We start from the raw sequence: 19,602 nt of genomic DNA on the forward strand, positions 1-19,602 counted from the left end.
TTAACTTATTGACAAACCAGCTTCCGTATTTTCGCACGATCCCCGCAGTTAAGAGCACTATTTAAGCAATAGTGAAAATCAGACCTGAAAAAATTCAGGCCTGTACGGGATTCGAACCACTCACCTCTGCGATACTAGTGCAGCGCTCTACCAATTAATTAAACTAACAAGCGTTGTGTTTTATTTATCATCTTACGGGTTTACGTAGAATTAATTTGAACACTTGCTTCCAGTTGGCTTGTTAGCTTAATTGGTAGAGCGCTGCACTAGTATCGCAGAGGTCAATGGTTCGATTCTCGTACAGGCCTGAATTTGTTCAGGTCTGATTTTCACTATTGCTTAAATAGTGCTGTTTACTGCGAGGATCGTGCACAAATACGTTTCTATAACCGCAGTTCAGATATATGAATATCATATGTTCGTTGTGTTTAAACCAGCTTCCTTAAGATTTTTTCAACTTTTTTATGCACTTCTCTATATCTCCAGTAGTATATTACTGGATTGGTACAAGAGTTTAGAAAGGCAAGCGTCTCTGTCCAGCTGTAGTGGTTGTTAGTTTGTACTCTTAGTCTCAATATTTGATCATATATCAAGATGAAGAGCACAGAAAAGTTCAAAATCAAGTACGCACCTACAAGGATAGAGATGTTTTTAGCGAGTTTGGCCTCTCGTTGTCTCTGAAGATTCTCAGCGCCTTGGAGAAGCGGCTGGACTTGTCTTGGCTGTCTTCGCCCGACATAAAGTACACCAATCTGCGTTACCATGACGAGCTTTTCCCACTGAAAAAAAATATGCAAATTACGCTAAGCCGGAGCTAAGATCCGCCTGGCAATTTTTAACTGTAAGAGAAGACCTCAGTTCGCGCCCACAGCACGTTCAAGGTGTTGCGGATGAAGTTTCTGTAATTACTTTTTGCACTTTTCGGCGTCCAAATTGCATACTTTGGGTAAGCCAAAACCCTTAAGCTGACCTTTCTTGTCATAACCCGAATGTTTTCCAGAAAGAGACACGCGGTAATGTCGGTGTCACTCGTGTGCAGGCATTTTTCCAGGTAAAACCCTCGTGTGTAATCAACTCATGTTTACTTTAACCCTCCTTTTATACGCACAATGTAAGCCAAAGCAATTTTACAGTTAAACTTAAAGATTAGAATATTTTCTTCTAAGGATGATAAATGATCGATGCTGAACTAAATTATACGCTGAAGAAAATGCAAAACAGCATAACATGCAAAAGAGGAAATTTGGAAAAATACGAAGTTACGGAAACCCTGAAAATCTTCAATTTTGAAGAAAGGAAATTTTTAGAAATTTTTATAATTCCAAGCCAAGTAAGCTTTTCCAGTGTTTGTTCCTTTAGGCTTTGTGTAGAGCGAGGCCTTTGTTTTATAAACCGTAAAACTTAGTGACAAGTCGAAAGGGCTCGCTCTTGGTTATGATACCAAAGAGTAGAGGGACACCACGATGATTTTCCAGGTGTTTGATCATCGTCGCCGCTCGTGGCGTACTTCGCTACTTAGGTGAGCGAGATCGACGTTCTTCCTCTCTTTAAATTCTGATAGCTGTGTAAAAGACCTCCTTACAATGAAAAACGGTCGATTGCGCTTTTTCAGTAGCGGCTTTAGCGCACGTCCATATTCAGCGCTTATCCTAAACATGGCATCTCCAGCTATCTACACGACACGCTGCGATGTATATTCGTCCATGTTGAACACAACAACTGCGCTACTGAGACAGAGAATCGAAACATCACATTGCTGCGCTCGAGGCAGAGTGCGCTACATTTGCCAAGTTCTACAATGGACAACAGATCGTACGGCCTCCCGCAAGATTAAGGACAAAGTCTATCAGTTACAAGCAATGGATAAGTGGCATTGTAGAAAGTTTTAATTCGTTCCTGCATCCAAAAGTTCCTGCATCGAATAGCTGTTAAGATTAAATTTAATTGCTGGTTGTGCAGTCAAAATGCCACGTCGCCCAATATGGTTTTAGTTAAACCAGCGTCCTGTGTGGTGATTCAGCCAAAATAATTAAGAAGGAAACAACAGCGCTAACCGATTTAATATCTTCTCAAGAACATGTCAAAGTCTATTAAAACGCAGAAATCAAAAATAGTAAGAATTGGTGGTTCATGTTAAAAATCACTTCTCAGTTTGGTTCGATAGCGCTGTCACTTTGAATTAGTTGTTCATAGTGACTTACTCATTACTTTCAGTATTTGTTCGAGCTTTTCTTCGACGATATAGGGGACATACAAGAAATCGCAATTCACCTCTAAAACAAAAATTATCACATGCTCTTCTCCCAACTGGACACCAGGTATGACTGCGTAGTAATAATTGCGTATTACGCGAAGTTGCAGATTGAGAAAAATAGTGAGTGAGGGAAATGATTCTAAGTGCTGTACAGTGCGATTTTTATCATAGATTACCTAGCTAAAAGACGTGCTTGTCTTAGATATTTATGATAATATAGGAAGGTTTCCAAGGAATACTAACAGCCCGGCGTGCAATTTTGTGATTGACAAACCTGACAATTCAGGTTTATGTTTGAAAGGGCAAATCATTTAGTACATTTCACTGCAGAAGTAAATAATCTCGTAACTTTCGTAATTATCATTTTGGTTTCAGGCAAATGGTGTCGAGTTGAAAGCTACTATGTTCCTGAAACATACATCCAAGCTTTGTTGGGAAGCATGCCGAATGTTTTTATAAGCAGTGCGAGGGAAAAATGGCATTTGCGGCCCCTTGTATGGAGAGAAAAATCCAAAGTTTTTTTTTTATCACAGGGATCATAGAGTGAATGATGTTATTTCTGGTCTGAGCCATCAAAGTTCTGTACCATTAGAGTTAAAGAAAAGCTATCGGGGGAATATGGAGGTTGCTGCAAGTAGTACTATTTTGTAGTTGTTAAACTCTCAACAAGCTTTACAGGCGGCCAAGGAAAGAGCATGGGGTAAGAAATCAAGCACGATTCCCACCCTGTAAATTAAAATGGTTGTTGGAAATTGAGAGTGACGAGCAACCAGAGAATTTGAAGTAATGTGGTGGCCTGATCTTTTCTCAGGCACTAGAAATGGGAAGCTGACCTTGCGATTTTATGCTCCAAAAGTGATACTTTGATTTAGCCACCATATTTTTAAAATATATTCACTGATGTGAAGTACACAGTCTAGTTGACTTGTTCGTCATGTTTCCCTAAATTTAGTTGCTGTTTCTTGGCAGTCTTTATAAGTTTGTTTTAAAAAACGATAAAATGTGTTTTGCATTTAGAAGCAACAAACTTGTCTGTAGAAGGCTAAGATGAAACCCTGAATACAACAAAATGACCCAGTAATGTTAATGCAATTCATGTCTACCTGGACGCACTATACTCTGATGCCCTTCATTCTGTTGTAACCAAATTCAGAGGGAAAAAAAACACCTGTAGAAACTCTTAGAGGGATAATATCTGTGGACTTTCACCATTTCTATGGTCATCAGGAATGACAGAATAAAGCAGTAACTGTTCCGAAAGTCACTTAACTGAAAGAATAATGAGTTGGAGGGAACAAGACCATTTTTTCCCAAGCATCTTTAATAATTCATGATGGAAATAATAATAACATTGATAACAATAATAATGATAATAATAATAATAATAATAATAATAATAACAACAATAATGAAAATAATATTTACAATAGTTATAGAAATAATGTTCATTATCCTGATGGTTATAATTCCTGTGATTATTTCCATTATTCTAATCATTATTATCTTCATTTATATTATTATTATGTTTATTTCAGCATTTATCTATGAAAAAAATGGTGTTATTGTTATTCTAGCTGAATAAGTATCCAGGGGATTGAAACTGGGGCAAAATAATCTCAAGAAAAGAAAGGAAACCCCAAAAACTCTTGAGAACTGTAAATCTTGAGTTGGCTCATTGCGAAAGGTTTTGGGACTTCAGTAAGCTAGTGCTTTCTGTAGTGGGCCCTGTGTCAAAGAGAGAAGAGTAGCAGCTGAGTTAATAATAATAATAATAGTAATAATATAATAATAATAATAATAATAATAATAATAAGGACAGTGATAGCAATGATTGACCAAAGTGCCTATATGACTAATAACAGATGATACGAGACAAACAGCATACGCAACAAATTTTTCAAAATAAAATGAGCAAGCTAAAACTGCCATCAGATAAAAATAACTTTCCATAAAGGACTGACTGCATAGAGCTGAAAAAATAGTGACTAGTTCTGCCATCAGATAACAACAGTCCATCGACTGACTACCCAAGAGAAACAGAACAGATTGGTGGTTCTGCCATCAGATAACAACAGCCCATAGAGGACTGACTACCCAAGAGAAGCATATCCACCTGTTAGTTCTGCCATCAGATAGCAACAGTCCATGGACTAACTACCCAAGAGAAACAGAACCAGGCAGGTGGTTTTGAATCAGAAAACAACTATTTAAGACAAGCCCTCTGTACTGAATGTGTCTTAGAAAATCTTCTGCATTCTAACAATCTATTGAAGAGACAAACTATCAGAAACACTTGAATTTCTTTTTGGGGGGAGGGGGGAGGAATTAAATGAAAATCTACTTGCCCGATTGGAGCGGTAATTATGTTGATAATGGCCGTTATTAAGTTTGCGAGAAATCGCTCTGAGACTTGATCAAATAATGGACGAGGAAGATAAAAACAAGAAGGTTCGTCGGAGGAAAAGTTCGAATCCATGACTACTTAGTGCTGCCAGATTGTAAACTGACTAGTATTTTTATTTTTCTGTGTCAGGAGGTATCAGTTTTTGGGGATATTTTACAGTCATTCTCTCCGATAATTGATTCCCATTGGTTAATGGCAAAACATGTGTACGCTTTATTTTTAGCGCCCTACAGGCAATGACGCACTTTCACTTGACTTAAAGTGGTCAGACTGCAAAGAACTGGCCAAATGTATCGCTTGTAAAGTATGGTTTTTTTCTATTCAATCCGGGTTTGGGCCCCTGGCATTTTACATTAAATTTTCCAAGGGCACGGGATGATAACGTGTATGGTTCCAATTGGACGCCAATCTAATGCACACACTCAGTTTTTTTGCGATTATGCAGCTTGAAACGATGCTTGTCAAATAAAGAAGCCCCGCCGTGCTTTACTCTGTTGAAGAACACGTAGGAAGCGTTTGGTGGGCGAACTAAGAGTAAAGGAATCAAAAGACAAAGTGCTCCTTCCTCCTTCTTGAGTGAGATAGTACACTTGTGTTTTTTTGTTTGTTTGTTTTAGCTTTTAATAACATAATACGCCACATGCGTTATTAGAAAGTGCAACAGCTTATATTATCTCAAATTGGATTGGTCTGTTATTCTCTTGAATTAAAAAGTGCGATAAACGTGTACTCGTTCAACTTATCTAGAGGCGGGCATGATTGTCCTTATAAATTTAATTGTCCTTGTTAATCAGGATTTTTCTGGATCCCTCGCTTTCGAGGATTTTTTTAGCAATAAGTTTTGCAGCTCTTTTATTTTTAATTCTTAGCGCAAAGCTAAGGATATTTTAAATTTACTTCCCAAACTGTCACAATGGCAACATTTTCGTAGATGAAATATCATCGCCATCAAGTATTTTTTTCTCCTTATACCTTGTGCCTTGTGAACCGTTTTAAGTTTTTATAAATAACATTCCCTTACCAAAGATTATCTTCCACAAAAGCCTATGTCGATATATAGCTTTAAGCTGCATGAGTTAGTGACAGTGAGACTGGAATTATCGCGAGTAAACTATTTTTCCCAGACCTGCAGATGGATTTACGCATCTAATCGTTTATTCTCGAATATATATTTATATTTTGGTGTCAAACATGTTGTCTCATTTCCACCTTTTCCTCTACCTTTCAAAATTTTAATAACAAATGTCACGCTTATATTGGCGGTCTCTTGTTGTTTAAAAACAGAAATGAGCGGAAACTGCCGGTGGTTTGCATCATCTGACGTTATGGATATTCCGTTTAATCGTATACAATGATAATACGGCCATAAAAGAAAGCTGATTCCAGATTTTATTGATATAAAGTCATTTCAGAATCGTTCTGTACGGTCTCAAAAAGATCTATCGCCAGAGTAAGTGCTTGTAATAAAGCGAAATTTAACAACCTGAAACTTTGATGAAAAACCTAACATCAATCGAGTAAGTTCTAAAAATACTGTATGTCAAATGTTCAATTGACGTTTGCTGGCAGTTTTGAAAATTACTTCAAAACCGAAAATCAATAGTCAAGATATTAACAAAACACAGGGAAAATGAAATAGAATCGTAATAAGGGGGCAAATTAGCATACTGCACGTTTTTTTAGAGTTTCACCAGCAAACTAGTTTTTTTTCAGTAGATCTTTGACTTTTTGAAGAATCTCTCGCTTTTTCCAACAGCAAATAAAGGGATTTGAGCAGGAGTTTAGAAAAGCCAGTGTTTCTGCCCAGCTGTAGTGGTTGTGCGTTTGTATGTTTAGCCCCAATATCTGGTGATAAAATGTCACAAAAAAGACGGGAAAGTAAAAAATCAAGTAGACTGCAACCACAGTCGATATCTGTTTCGCTAAGGTCACTTCTCTTTTTCTCTGTAGGTTTTCATTTGCCTGAAGTTGATCTTGCACTTGTCGATGATGTGTTCGCACAGCTACAAAAACGCCAATCTGGGTCGCAATTGAGACAAGAAGGCAAAGGAACCAAAGAGTTAGATGAATACCTCTCATTGCTTTATCTATTTTAGCCCATTCCAGAGCAGTCAAGAATATATTCACCGTCCATATGCCCAAGGCATACTTCAGTACTCGTCTCGTACTAAACATCGTGTTGTACCTTACGCGTAGACGAACAGCCACAAGGCGCTCGTAGCTGATAGCGGTTAAAGTCATGAAAGATACACCAAAACAAACGTAGAATGCAGAGCTATAGATAAGTCTTATGAAACAGGGAACTGAACGATGTTGGTTTTCCATAAGTCTGTAGGCTATATAACCTGGTTGGACTGTTAGGCCGACAAGGGCATCTGACAAAGCCAAAGTCGCTAGTAATAGATTGGAAGGAGTTCGTAAACGAGGACAGGCCAAAATGACGATGACAATCAGTGCATTGGCAACAACGGCGACTGGAGCAGTAATGATGTTGATAATGGCCGTTATTAAGTTTGCAAGAAGTCGCTCTGAGACTCGATCAAATAATGGATGAGGAAGATGAAAACAAGAAGGTTCGTCGGAGGAAATGTGCGAATCCATGACTACTTACTGCTACCAGACGGCAAACTGACTAGTATCTCCATTCTTCCGTGTCAGGAGACTTCACGTTTTGGGGATCTTATATGGTTATTCTCTCCGATTATTGATTCCCATTGGTTAATGGTAAAACGTGTGTATGCTTTATTTTTAGCGCCATACCGGCAATAACGCACTTTCACTCGATTTAAAGTCGTCAGACTATAAAGAATTGGCCTAATTTATCGCTTGTAAAGTGTGGTTCCTTCTGTCCAATCGAGGTTGAAAGCACCTGGCATTTTACATTAAATTTTCCAATGGCACGTGATGATAACGTGTGTGATTCCAATTGGACGCCAATTTGACGTACACACTCAGTTTTTTTTTGAGATTATGTAACACGAAACGATGATCAAATAAAGAGGCCCCGCCGTGCTTTGCTCTCTTGAAGAACACGTAGGAAGCGTTTGGTGGATGAACTAAGAGTAAAGGGAAATAAAAGACAAAGTGCTCCTTCCTCCTTCTTGAGTGAGATAGTACTCCTTTGGTCTTTTTGTTTGTTTGTTTGTTTGTTTGAGCTTTTAACAACATAATACGTGACATGCGTTATTAGAAAGTGCGACAGCTTATCTTATCTCAAATTGGATTGGTCTGTTATTAAAAAGTGTGACAGCTCTTGCAGTAAAAAGTGCCACAAGTGTTTTTACAAAGTGTGACAGCTCATCGTATTACGAATTGAGATGGTATAAAATTACAATGCGCGATAGCTGTTATATTAAAAAAATGCGAAAAGTTTTATTACTGAGCGCGATGGGCCTCTAAAAGTGCGACAGGTATTGCAATTGCGGGGGAACATCCTATCAGCGAAATGTCTTTTTTAGCTCAGCCAGTAAGACTTATTTACTTTGACCTCATATTTGAAAGTCTTCTCAAAGTAATATCGGCAGTTTTTTTTTTTTTTAAGCGCATTTATTTTTCATATAGCTTTATCAGTATACAGTGCCATCTGCGACTCTGAGTGAAACTAAGGGAGCTCATGGCTTAAAACTCTTCGATGGAAGGTCTAGCGCCATCTTGTTACTATCTTCCCGATCCTTCTTTTCACGAAGTATCAGAGTGATTCGCGCTTTCGCTTTGAAGCGTTACTGTAGCTTTGAAGGTTTCTGATGTATGGTGGCTGTTTATTTTTGTACTGGTTGCCAGAGGAAGCAAGTCAAACTAAAAAACAAATACAGATTTTTCTTAAATATTGAATAACAATTGAGTGTTTAACGAAATTTCAACTTACAATTCGTAGGGCATTCCATACATCCTTTAGATTTTTTTGTGATCTCTGGCTGACCGTTATATTGAATATTGGATTTTTCGCGACTTTAAATAAAAAGAGGGGTTGATCCCCAGACTCCCTGGGAGAACGCTCTGGCGCCAAAACTATAAAACACTAAGTGCAAATCACTCCGCCCGAGTGCGGAAATTAAGAGTTTAACTCTAGTTGAGCAACGAATTGTCATTTAAGATTGAAAGATTGATGCAAGTGTTCATTGTTCTCGAATTAATCTAAACTAAAGTAGTCCTGCATCAAGCTCTTCCTTTGTTGCAATCAAACACAGTTTGTGAATAGGTCTGTCGTACTCTCCGTCTCTTGTTTTGCTTCTCACTTTTCGGACAAGGCCGTCGTTTCCAGGATAGGTGCCTATAATACGCGCCATTTTCCATTCACATCTTTTGTGTTTGGGATCTAGCTCCAATACAAGATCACCGGTCTGAATGTTGTCTCGCACGCGAAACCACTTGTTTCTTGGTAACAAGTTTGGGGCGAAATACTTCATCCAACTCCTCTAGAAATCTGCGACCCTGTTTTGTGTGCTTCTGAGTAATTGTCGCGGATTGGTTCTTTCCTCTGGTTCTGGCTGTGGCGGTGGATTGTGATGGCCTAGAAGAAGGTCGTTGGGAGTGATCGGTGGGACTTCCCAGATATCATCGGAACTGGGGCACAGAAAATTAAATATTTTGGTAAAAGACAAGATATGTGTTTTTTTGCCATGGATGTTCTGTTTGTATATTAAACTTCTCGAAATGAGGAGCAAGATGACGTAGACAAACAATGTTTCAGATGTTGTTTGCTGTTTCAATGACATCTAATAAAACTCGCTTCCGTTCCTCATTAATTTCTATCTCAGTGGAGAATTAAAACACATGCAATTCAAACAATGGTTTTGTTGATATCGAAGTTCTTCTAATTAATATTTGAAGACTTTCGACTGAGCTAAAAGGATTCAAATACCTTTGTTTCGGCTTTTTCACGCTTCCAGATGCAGGCCCACCTTTCTTTTTTTTTTTTATTTTCCTTGAGGGGAGAGTCATCACACAGTTTTAGATAAGGTTTAATTGAAAAAATAAAAACATTTTGATGAAGTCCAACGAAAAGATTAGATATTTTCAATATGGATGTAAAATATGTCAGGAGAGAAGTATTTGAACATGATTTTAATTATTCTTTCAGAAAGCGAATTTTATTTTGTTCACCTGCTCATATCAATCTCTTTTTAAAATTTAGTTCCCTGGTAAGTTGTGTTGTTTGAGGACACGAGGCAGCTGAATTTTCACACAAAAACTTAAAACTTAATTGTTTCACTTTAGTCACTGAATGTTTTTTCTACACTAAGGTCTATGATAATTGTACTCTCAAATTCAACTTCGTTCTGACTTGAAAATCAGGTAAATTGACAAAGTCTGTAATATTTCATCGAAATTTTAAAGTTATCATAAGCTCCTTTATAAGTCAACTGCCTCCGTGATTTTCTTATTGATGGAAGGAGATTTAATATATTGCACCTTAAATGTTTTTCAGGTATTTTCAAGCCCGCTTGATTAAAATGCGTTACTTAACCGAATAAGCCCTAATTAAAGCTTATGAACATACTGCAAAACCCCCGAGAGCCAGCCATTGCCATTCCCCACGTCTCGCTCTTGTTAAAGCATAGAAAGGTCGCTTAAAAATTTAACATCCGTTTCGCTGGAAAGCTATTTCAAACGGTTTGATCCACGCATGCTCTGGATCTCACTGAGTGATAATCTATTTGAGCTTCACCCTAATCAAACAACGTACTTTATCATGTAGTTGGCAGCGCCCGTGGGCAATATGCAGCGAATCTTGTGTTCTGATTGGCTAGCCGAGCAGGCAAAATGGGCTCATCATGCCCGCTCGGGATTGCCCGCTTTGATCCCTCGCAAGAAAAAAAGTGCGTGGAGGGGACTTACAAAGTTCGCAACTTTTGGACAATGTCAGCAATAAAGTCGCATAAAGCGGCAGAAGACAGTCAAAACAAAGAAAACATAAACGACCCTCGTGGCTTTAGTGTTCTACAAACACTGTTGGCTTTCTTTCCCTAGCTATGGAAATGTACAAGTCATTCTTGATTCTAATTAAAGCGAAACATTTTTTTCTATATAATAAATCCTTTATTTACCAAGCTCGTTCCATCAAGATGGCTGGGTATTAGTATCGTCCTTTCTTTTTTCTTTTTTGCGCTTTTATGGACTTCGACTTGTCTCGATCCATAAAAACACAAGAAAAAATCAGCCAAAAATGGCCCAGGCACCTTGACCTCACCCCTGGTCAACAACGCTATATATGAATTTTCAGCTCCTAATCTCCTGTGCACAGGCTCGCCAAATATCATTATGTTCCATGTGAGCGACGACCAGTGATTCTTTAGCTCCCGAAGGGAAACGCTAAAGATTCCAAAACCGCCGGCACCGTAGTTTTTGGTAGAGTAAGTACAGTCGAGAGGTTAAAAACGGGCAGTTTATAATCCCTTGCTACGCAATAGTTCATAAAATGGATCGTTGCAAAACAGAACGATTCGCAGACAGTCCGGTCTGTTTTGTCATAAGGAAATAATATAGCATTCTCTTTAACAGAAGCGTTTTGTTACAGCCAAAATATATCCAGGTCTCTGTTGATTAGTGGTACCAACAGCCTTGAAAATTCTGAAAGGAAATTGGAAGAGAGGCGGGTGAAAGGATATTGAATTAGACAGATCACGAGGTCTATAAAGGTGAGAGAAATTTTGTGTAGTACACTTCTTTAAAAAACAGCAATATGCGGTGTTTCATTATAAATTACGATCAAGGTGAGAGATCAAATTGCCTACAGGTACTTTAAACTTAAGAGATCCCTCCAATAGTTTTTGAGAATCTCTGTTTGAAACTTCTCCTGTGTTGATAGGACGTTTAAAGGACCTTTTTTTAATGAGCCCTTTTCGAAAATCTTATCAAAAAGTTCTATCGCGCTTTTTTTTCTCCGAAAAAAATTCGAAGTTCAAATACGCCTAAATAGCCGTTGTCCCCCCCGTAAAGCAATAAAAAAGTATGCAACTTCGGCAACTTCGTACGCTACAACGCGATGTAATCCCACTTTCAATTTTTTTGTGCTAGCGGATTGTCCTTACATCTCTTAGAAAATATTAATTTCTTGTTATGTTGTTCCGTCTAAGTCTGATAAGTGACCAGTTAAAATAAAGTACTTCGTATCTATTTCGCGGAGGTAAAATAAAGGTCAACTTCAGTGGCCTACGGACAGGTCTGCCATATATACTTACAAACTATAATATACATCATCCTAAAGCTTTATCCTTTTATTTTAAGTCCTCCAATTCTATATCTTGGCCCGCCATAAGCGGCGCGTCCAGGTTTAAAAGAGTTTGAGCTACTTTGTCAAAACTGCAATGCGAACCGCTGAACAGCTGTCACGATCCATTTAAAGGCCTTTAAAAAGGTCTTGTATTACAAGAGGTCAAGGCAAATCTTTCAGCTTGGCAAGGAATGTACCAGGTGGTGTGCGCAGTCTGATTGCGTTGCATCATGGTCGTAAAACAAAACTTGAGTCATTTGAATCTTGATGCGTTGGAGTGAACTTCTCCGATGGCAGCGAGATAGCGTGAATATACGTGGATTGTAATTGATATTCATTGTCTGTTGACGTTCTTTGGAAAGTTAAAGCGTTTGACGGGCCTGCCCGACTCCTCTCATTCCTCCGTGACGAATTCGAAAGAAAGATTCGAAACTGCAATCTGCCTAAGAATCTCGACACAAATGGCAACAGTTAGACTCGCAACCGAGGGCGGAATGAACAATTTCAGAGTCAGAAATTATATTTCTAGACGTGAGTTATTTTACAGGGAATTGACCATTGACATACAAACGCACATTAACGAGACAGAGACCTTGTAATACACGAACTTTTTCCACCGAGCATAAATACGGGATTTGTAAAAGGAGAAGCCCCACGCCTCCTAAGAACAAATTTGTCGCGCTCCATGTTTAGTGAACACGTACAGATTTTCAAAATACCCTTCGAGAATAGAGGAAACCTAGATGAGCGTTTTGAGAAATGTATCTCTAGTTATTACTTAAGGAGAGAAGAACATTTTGAAACAAAGAAAATAGCACGCGCACGGAAGAAAATATTGCCTTTTGCAGCACAATCTCATCCTGCTTTGCTAAACCTCAAGAACATACCAACGGGGGAAATGACACCTCAAAACTGACCTTTATCATCACATCGCAAAGGGAAGTCATCAAGAGCTATCCTAATAAGAGCTAATATTTTAGGGTAGAAGAATTAAAAGCGCTAGCGAATGGTAGGAGACGCAGAGGCCCATCAACACTTTTCAACGGTCGACTGCTTTTTGCTTTCCAGCTTTCCGGCGTGTCGCCTGACGCAAGGTAGAGGATTTCATGGATCAAGTGACTCTTTTCATTGTTCTAATTAAACTGGCCTTGATTCAATGATCAAGATAGAAGATTTACCACACAACACTAGCGATTAGTTAATTTCCTTCACTTAGGAAAGTAGATTTACAACACGATTGACAACTGTCCTTGTAGTAGTAACGCTAAGTAACGCAACACACTAAACGCAACAATGGGCTTTTTCCCTCCACAAAAGGGCCTAAACACCATCACTTAAAATGCATAAAACATTTATACCGTTGGAGCGCGTTTGAGCTGTTGACGAAGGATCAAAGCGGCCATACAAATCTTTAAAAGGCTCCAAACTACGACGTACAACGAATTTAACCTTCTTGAAAATCGGTCTCAAATTACATGCAAAAAACAGTGCTTGCGTTTGTCCTTGAGGACGACATAATACGTGACAAATACGCACGAAAAATAATTCTACGCGTTCAGAATATATCAAATTATATTTACCTATAGCGAAAGGAAAAAGAAACGGCCTAACTTTTACGGAATATTTAGTCAAACTCTGCCCGTTTCTACAGCTTTTACTGCTATATTGAAAATAACGCTACCACAATGCAACGCAATCGGAGGGCCCACACCGCCTGGGAATATACCAAATATATGACCTCTTGCGTGACAGCCGTTCAACGGATTGCATTACATTTTTTGTTATTTTAGCCCGAACTCTTTGAAAGCTGGACGCGCCGCCTATGGCGGGCCAGGAAAGAAACTTAGAGGATTTAAACTACAAGGATAAAGCTTAAAGAAGATATATATTTTGATTTGTAAATATATCATTCAAGACCTTTTTAAAGGCCTTTAAATGGGTCGTGACAGCTGTTCAGCGGTTCGCATTGCAGTTTTGACAAACTAGTCCAAACTCTTTTATACCTGGACGTGCCGCTTATGGTGGGCCAAGATAGAGAGTTGGAGGACTCAAAAAACAAGGATAAAGCTTTAAGATGATGTACATTATGATGTGTAAGTATACATGACACACCTTTTCATAGTAGGGGACTGAGGTTGAACTTTATTTTACATCCGCGAAAGAGACGCGAAGTACTTTATTTCAAAGAGTGACTATTCAGACTTAAACGTAACAACATAACAAGAAATTAATATTTTCCAAAAGATGAAAGGACCCTCCGGCTAGCACAAAAAATTTAAAAGCGGGATTAATCGCGTTGTAGCGTACGAAGTAGCATAATATTTTATTGCTTTGGAGGGGGGGGGGGGAGACAACGGCCATTTAGACACGTATTTTCAACCTTTCGATTTTTCGGAGAAAAAAAAGCGGGATAGAACTTTTTGATATAATTTTCGGAAAAGGCTTATTAAAAGGGTCCTTTAGAAAAAATAAAACGAATTACGAAATTTTGCAACTGTCGGCGGATTCTCGATATTTACGGTCAGTGGCTCTTAAACTAGATTTCTCGCAAAAAAATGTCTAAAGTTCGAAAATGCCTGAGTGACCTCAAAGACGTAAAAGAAAGCTAAATGATTGCTTGAGATTTAGTAATAGAACGCTCCAAGAATTAGTGCATTTTAATGAATTTTTTAAGTTGAGTCGTCGTTGTTTTTGATCGTTAGACGTCTAGTATCATTTATATCTTGCTACGATTATAGAATTATCTGAGTCTCTTTAAAAATAATCAAAGGCTAAGCCGGCGCATCTTACCATCAAAGTATATGTGTCTATGATTTTCAAGATCTGCAGTCTCCAGAAGTTCCTCAAGTTCTTCTTTCGTAATTCCTTTTAATCTCATGAACGCTTTCTTTATCTCTTTCGTCTCAATGTAACCTTTGTCGTCATGGTCAAACACCTTGAATGCCATCATAAGGTCTACTTTATCGTCTGGTTTCTTATACTCTTCCATGGTTTTAATGAAATCTGAAAACGTGATGTACCTGTCCCCTGCCAAAAAAAAAAAAAAACACGTGCAGTTGCTGATTACAAGAAAATACTCTTGCAGTGATAAAGATTAAAGTTTGACGTTTTCATAGGTCTTAAGATAACTTAAGCTGTGAAAAAACCCTCTAGATAACCTGCACTCTAGATGCCAAAGTTTTTTTTTAGTCTGTCTTATTTTACGTTATCCCGAGAATAACATCACCATCCAAATCAAATTTAGCAATCTCTTTGAGAAGGTTCACATGAGCGGATGAAGGAATAATATGGCCGAGTGACTTAAATCACTCCAGTTAGAGAGGTGCCTGCCGTTAGTCCAAGAAACTAGCGTTATCCTTCTGCACAAGCAATCAGATTCAAAACTAAAGCAAATCTGAACTTGACTTCTGGAGTTTTCCTGCGCTTTAAGCAGTTTTCTTGTTTTTACTTTGAGCTCTTATTGGCTTCTTATGATGTTCCTAGCTGCCATCTGATTGAATCTTGCAACTGTGATCGTATAGGTTTTCGTTTTTTGAGACTCAATCGAGACGCACTCCGATGACCATTAAATATAACATCGCGTTCCCTTAACTATTTTGATAAATACGTATATGTACAAAGGTACCACAGGGAGACGTGCATAGCGATAGTGGCTAAGAGGTAATTTACTGACCATCATATTCAACTTCATTGACAATTGCTTGTATTTGAAAATCTGTTGGGTTCAGTCCCATCATCTGCATGGCCCGTCTTAGTTGCTTTGTTGAAATACGTCCCTCCCTGCCCTGACCAAAGTACTGGAACACCTCAAGATACTCTAGAATAATAGGGAATTAAAACAAGATGTATTGTGCAAACTTTTATTTAATTTTTGTTATTTGATAATTTTTTTTTTATTTCTCCCTGGTAAACACTGCTATACTTAAAGATATATGAAAAATACTAAAATATGTCAAAGATTGGAAGATTCGAAGTGATAACTTTTATGTTGGGAGGATTACAAATCTTGTTGGCTAAGTGTATCTTAATATAATACTCGTCATACTACATGTTTTTGATGAAAGGATAGCAAAAAGCACTCGATAATTCACGACAGAGAACTAAAAGGAGCATAGTAACTAAACATCGTGTAATTTGATATGGAAAAGAAAAATTCCAGAGGACTGATTTGATATTGAAAGCAAATAATGCAATTTAGCATAAGCCCACGAATTTTTCATGTGCCAAACATTGGGCAATTTGCACTCTAAGTTTGTGCTCTTCTGTCAGTGTTATTTCAGATCGCGCTGAGTTACATATCCAAACAAAAACTTACCAAGAATTTCCTCCTTTGAAAGCTTCTCCTGTGTGGGAAATCAACGAAGACAAACATCAAGCATTAAGGGAAAATGTCGACTTAGGCCACGAATAATCCATAAGATTATAACACTAAATACTTTAAATACAACTTTTCACTGAAACGTCCTTTCTATGATAACTATAAAACTTACTCACCTAAAAGTAACACTTTTAAAAATATAAGACATGGTATGGTTAGTCGGACATTGGAATGGTCTTTGGAGGCAAAAGTGAATGACTTTGAGTTAACTAAGTGATGACGAATGACGTGTATCGTTAAAAAGTAAAAATATTCTTTCACGCGCGGAAAACTGCCAGGTTGTCTGTTAGTGGTGCAGGGAAATTGATATTTTGTTGATTGCCTTGGTCATTTAAGAGTGCGTTTCAAGAGCAAAAACAAAGTATCTGATTGTTTCTTAATTTAAAACCTGAGTTCTTTGAGTAAAAAAAAAAAAACATGCAAGATTTGTGAACATGCATATGTTTTGTAGCGTGCAGAATATCTTGTTTTTTAGTGACCTAAGACAATATTGGAAGAGGAAGTACGAATAGCTGCGAGAAACCCCAAGAATGCTTATTGCAACAAAAACTGATAAATTTGACTGCGACAAATTATCTGATTGGTTCTTAAGTTATAACCTGAGTTCTTTGAGTAAAAAAAGCATGCAAGTTTTATGAACATGCATATGTTTTGTAGCGTGTAGAATATCATGTTTTTTGTGATCTAAGACAAAATTAAAAGAGGAAGTACGAATAGCTGCGAGAAACCCCGAGATTGCTTATTGCGAGAAAAATTGGAAATTTGACTTTTTTCACACAATTTGGTTTGAGACAAGTGTGCTATTTTATTCCTTTTATGATAATGGGTAAATCTGTTTTTGCTTTTAAGCAGCAAAACATAATTTATTTTTAAGAGGGGAAAATTGAATGAGCGTTTTCATGTACGTTTGTGCTTTATTTTTGTATTACTTGTAAGCTATCTTAATTTTTAAGCGACCGAAGTATTCTTGTGTTTTCTCCCTGAAAGTGGCCAGAAAGGATAATGATTTCTTGAAAAGCCACATTTCCTAGAACAAATTTTTAAACTTATGAACACTTGTTGAAATTCAAAGATAAATGTTGTTAAGACTTACCATGTAATCTTAATCTTTAACAATACAAAACAGGCAAACTCTCGTCTGATAGTATGTGCTCGGGTATAGCTACTCTGAACACTGTCACCGCCTTTTGTGTCTAAAGATGTACAAGGGATGGAATGATTTTTTATAAATATCCTATCTAAAATACCCGCGGCAACTAGGGATTGGATGTTAAGGTCTGGAAAAAATATGGATTCCATGGACTATTTTCTTATGATACATCATTGCACTAAAATTATTTTCTTTTCAAAGACAGCATTTTCTTCATGTAATATTTATTTAAGTCCTTTGGGATATACAGATTTGTTGGTTCCATTAGAATAACTTCAGTATTCCATTTCTGGTTTAATGGATAAGCATAAAATACAGCATTATTAAAAAGAAATAAAGTGAAAAAAGCAAAGTGATTCGTCCTTGACGAGTTACTTATTAAAATAACAGTAGACCCGAACATGTAAAATCTAGGAACTTTAGAAAACTAAAGAATTGTCACTTCTCAATTGATGTTGGCAGTGGCAGAAGATGTAACAGTAATGTTGGATTATTAGAAACACAGAAAATAAAGAAAATTAAAATGCTGCAGGTTACAAACCCTTAGTATCTACGGCTTAACTTGGTACTTATTGACAAACCAGCTTCTTTAAGATTTTTTGAACTTTTTGACGCACCTCTCTATATCTTCAATAGCATATTACTGGACTGATACAAGAGTTTAGAAAGGAAAGTGTCTCTCTCCAGCTGTAGTGTTTGCTAGTTTGTACGCTTAGTCTCAATATTTGATCGTATATCAAGATGAAGAGCACAGGAAAGTTCAAAAGGAAGAACGCACCTACAAGGATAGAGGTGTTTTTATCGAGTTTGGCCTCTCGTTATCTCTGAAGATCTTCAGCGCCTTGGAGACGTGGCTGGGCTTGTCTGATAAGACTTACCATGTAATCTTAATCTTTTACAACACATAACAAGCAAACTATCGTCAGATAGTATACGCTCGGGTACAGCTACTCTGAACATTGTCACTGTCTTTTGTGTCAAAAGATGTACAAGGGGTGGAATGATTTTTTATAAGTATTCCATCTAAAATACCTGGGGCAACTAGGGATTGGATGTTAAGGTCTGGTAAAAATATGGATTAATATTCTATGTTCTACTTTCTTATGATACATTATTACACAAAAAATTATTTTCCTTTGGAAAACAGCATTTTCTGCATGTATAATTTATGTAAGTACTTTGGGATGTATAGATTTGTTGGTTCCATTAGAAAAACTTATTCCATTTCTGGTTTAATGGATCCGCATAAAATGCAGCATTATTAAAAAAAGTGAAAAAAATCAAAGTGATTCGTCCCTGACGAATTACTTATTAATATAACAGTAGACCCGAACATGTAAAATTTAAGAACTTTAGAAAACTAAAGAATTGTCACTTCTCAACTGATGTTGGCAGTAGCAGAAGATTTAACAGTAATTTTGGTTAAAAAGAAACACAGAAAATAAAGAAAATGAAAATGCAGCAGGTTACAAACCCTTAGTGCCTTCCGCTTAAGGTGGCTCGTAACAGTTTCCTCGCGCGGGGAACAGGTCACTCTTGGGTGACGCGCGCGAGAGAAACGTGCGAAAGAAGCGCGAGATCAAAAGATGAAAATTCAAAACAAAGATGGCGGCGCGTGGAATCTTTTCTACTTTCGTGAGAAGTTTGCCTAAGAGCTTGTATTTCATGTGTTGAGCGGCCACTGTGAATGCAGGAAATAGAAACTAAGATAACGAAGACGATTTTCGGTGAAGTAAAGGTTGCTTCACTTCACATTTAAAAGAAATATTCAACCGATATGAAATCTTGCGACGGCGAAAAAAGAAGAACTCAAGTAAGGGATAATCTAGCTGAAGTGGAAGAAGACTTTGAAATTTCAAGGAAAATAATATGATATAGCCAGAATTCATGTGTAGGATTTTTAAGATGAGCTCGGGAGGCTGTCTTTGACGGCTGTTTAATGATTTTCTTAGCAGTAAACGTCTGTAAACATCAGATCGTAGGTGCTCGCGCGAGCACACGCAATTGTCAGCGGTAGCTAAAACAGATCACGAGCAGATGTCGATCTCATAGAATCCAGATTTTTAAATGCGCGAGAACGCGCGTCGAAATTGCTAAACTAACGAAAGCTATTGCATGAAAACAAGTCCGGTGACCCCTTCTTTGTATTGTTCCAATATGATAATAATGTCGAAAGGAATCATCAGAAAAAAAAACTAGAAAA

General features: G+C 37.6%; 2 protein-coding genes and 1 pseudogene across 3 annotated transcripts; all 3 read right to left on the reverse strand.

The window, feature by feature from the left end:
- Positions 1-428: 428 nt before the first annotated feature.
- Positions 429-4,750, reverse strand: LOC148720323 (uncharacterized). The gene is made up of 2 exons (XM_088737607.1): positions 4,596-4,750; positions 429-779 (listed from the first exon to the last, which is right to left on the reverse strand). Exons 1-2 carry the CDS (start codon positions 4,728-4,730, stop codon positions 429-431), a joined length of 486 nt encoding a protein of 161 aa, XP_088593733.1. The 5' UTR covers positions 4,731-4,750.
- A 1,279-nt stretch (positions 4,751-6,029) lies between these two features.
- Positions 6,030-7,496, reverse strand: LOC148720324 (trace amine-associated receptor 2-like; annotated as a pseudogene).
- Positions 7,497-9,720: 2,224 nt separating this feature from the next.
- On the reverse strand, positions 9,721-18,358 carry LOC148720325 (calmodulin-like). 2 transcript variants are annotated; one of them, XM_088739556.1, is made up of 6 exons: positions 18,178-18,358; positions 17,343-17,442; positions 16,187-16,214; positions 15,545-15,688; positions 14,662-14,898; positions 9,721-11,228 (listed from the first exon to the last, which is right to left on the reverse strand). In XM_088739556.1, the coding sequence occupies exons 2-6, from the start codon at positions 17,343-17,345 to the stop codon at positions 11,170-11,172; spliced, it is 471 nt and encodes a 156-aa protein (XP_088595682.1). In that variant the 5' UTR covers positions 17,346-17,442; positions 18,178-18,358; the 3' UTR covers positions 9,721-11,169. The 2 variants fall into 2 exon arrangements, with proteins under 2 accessions (XP_088595682.1, XP_088595683.1); XM_088739557.1 differs by lacking the exons at positions 17,343-17,442; positions 18,178-18,358 and adding an exon at positions 16,366-16,658.
- Between the last annotated feature and the right edge of the window lie 1,244 nt (positions 18,359-19,602).

Source organism: Stylophora pistillata, chromosome 11 (assembly GCF_964205215.1).
Source record: "Stylophora pistillata chromosome 11, jaStyPist1.2, whole genome shotgun sequence".
In the NCBI taxonomy this organism is placed as follows: domain Eukaryota; kingdom Metazoa; phylum Cnidaria; class Anthozoa; order Scleractinia; family Pocilloporidae; genus Stylophora; species Stylophora pistillata.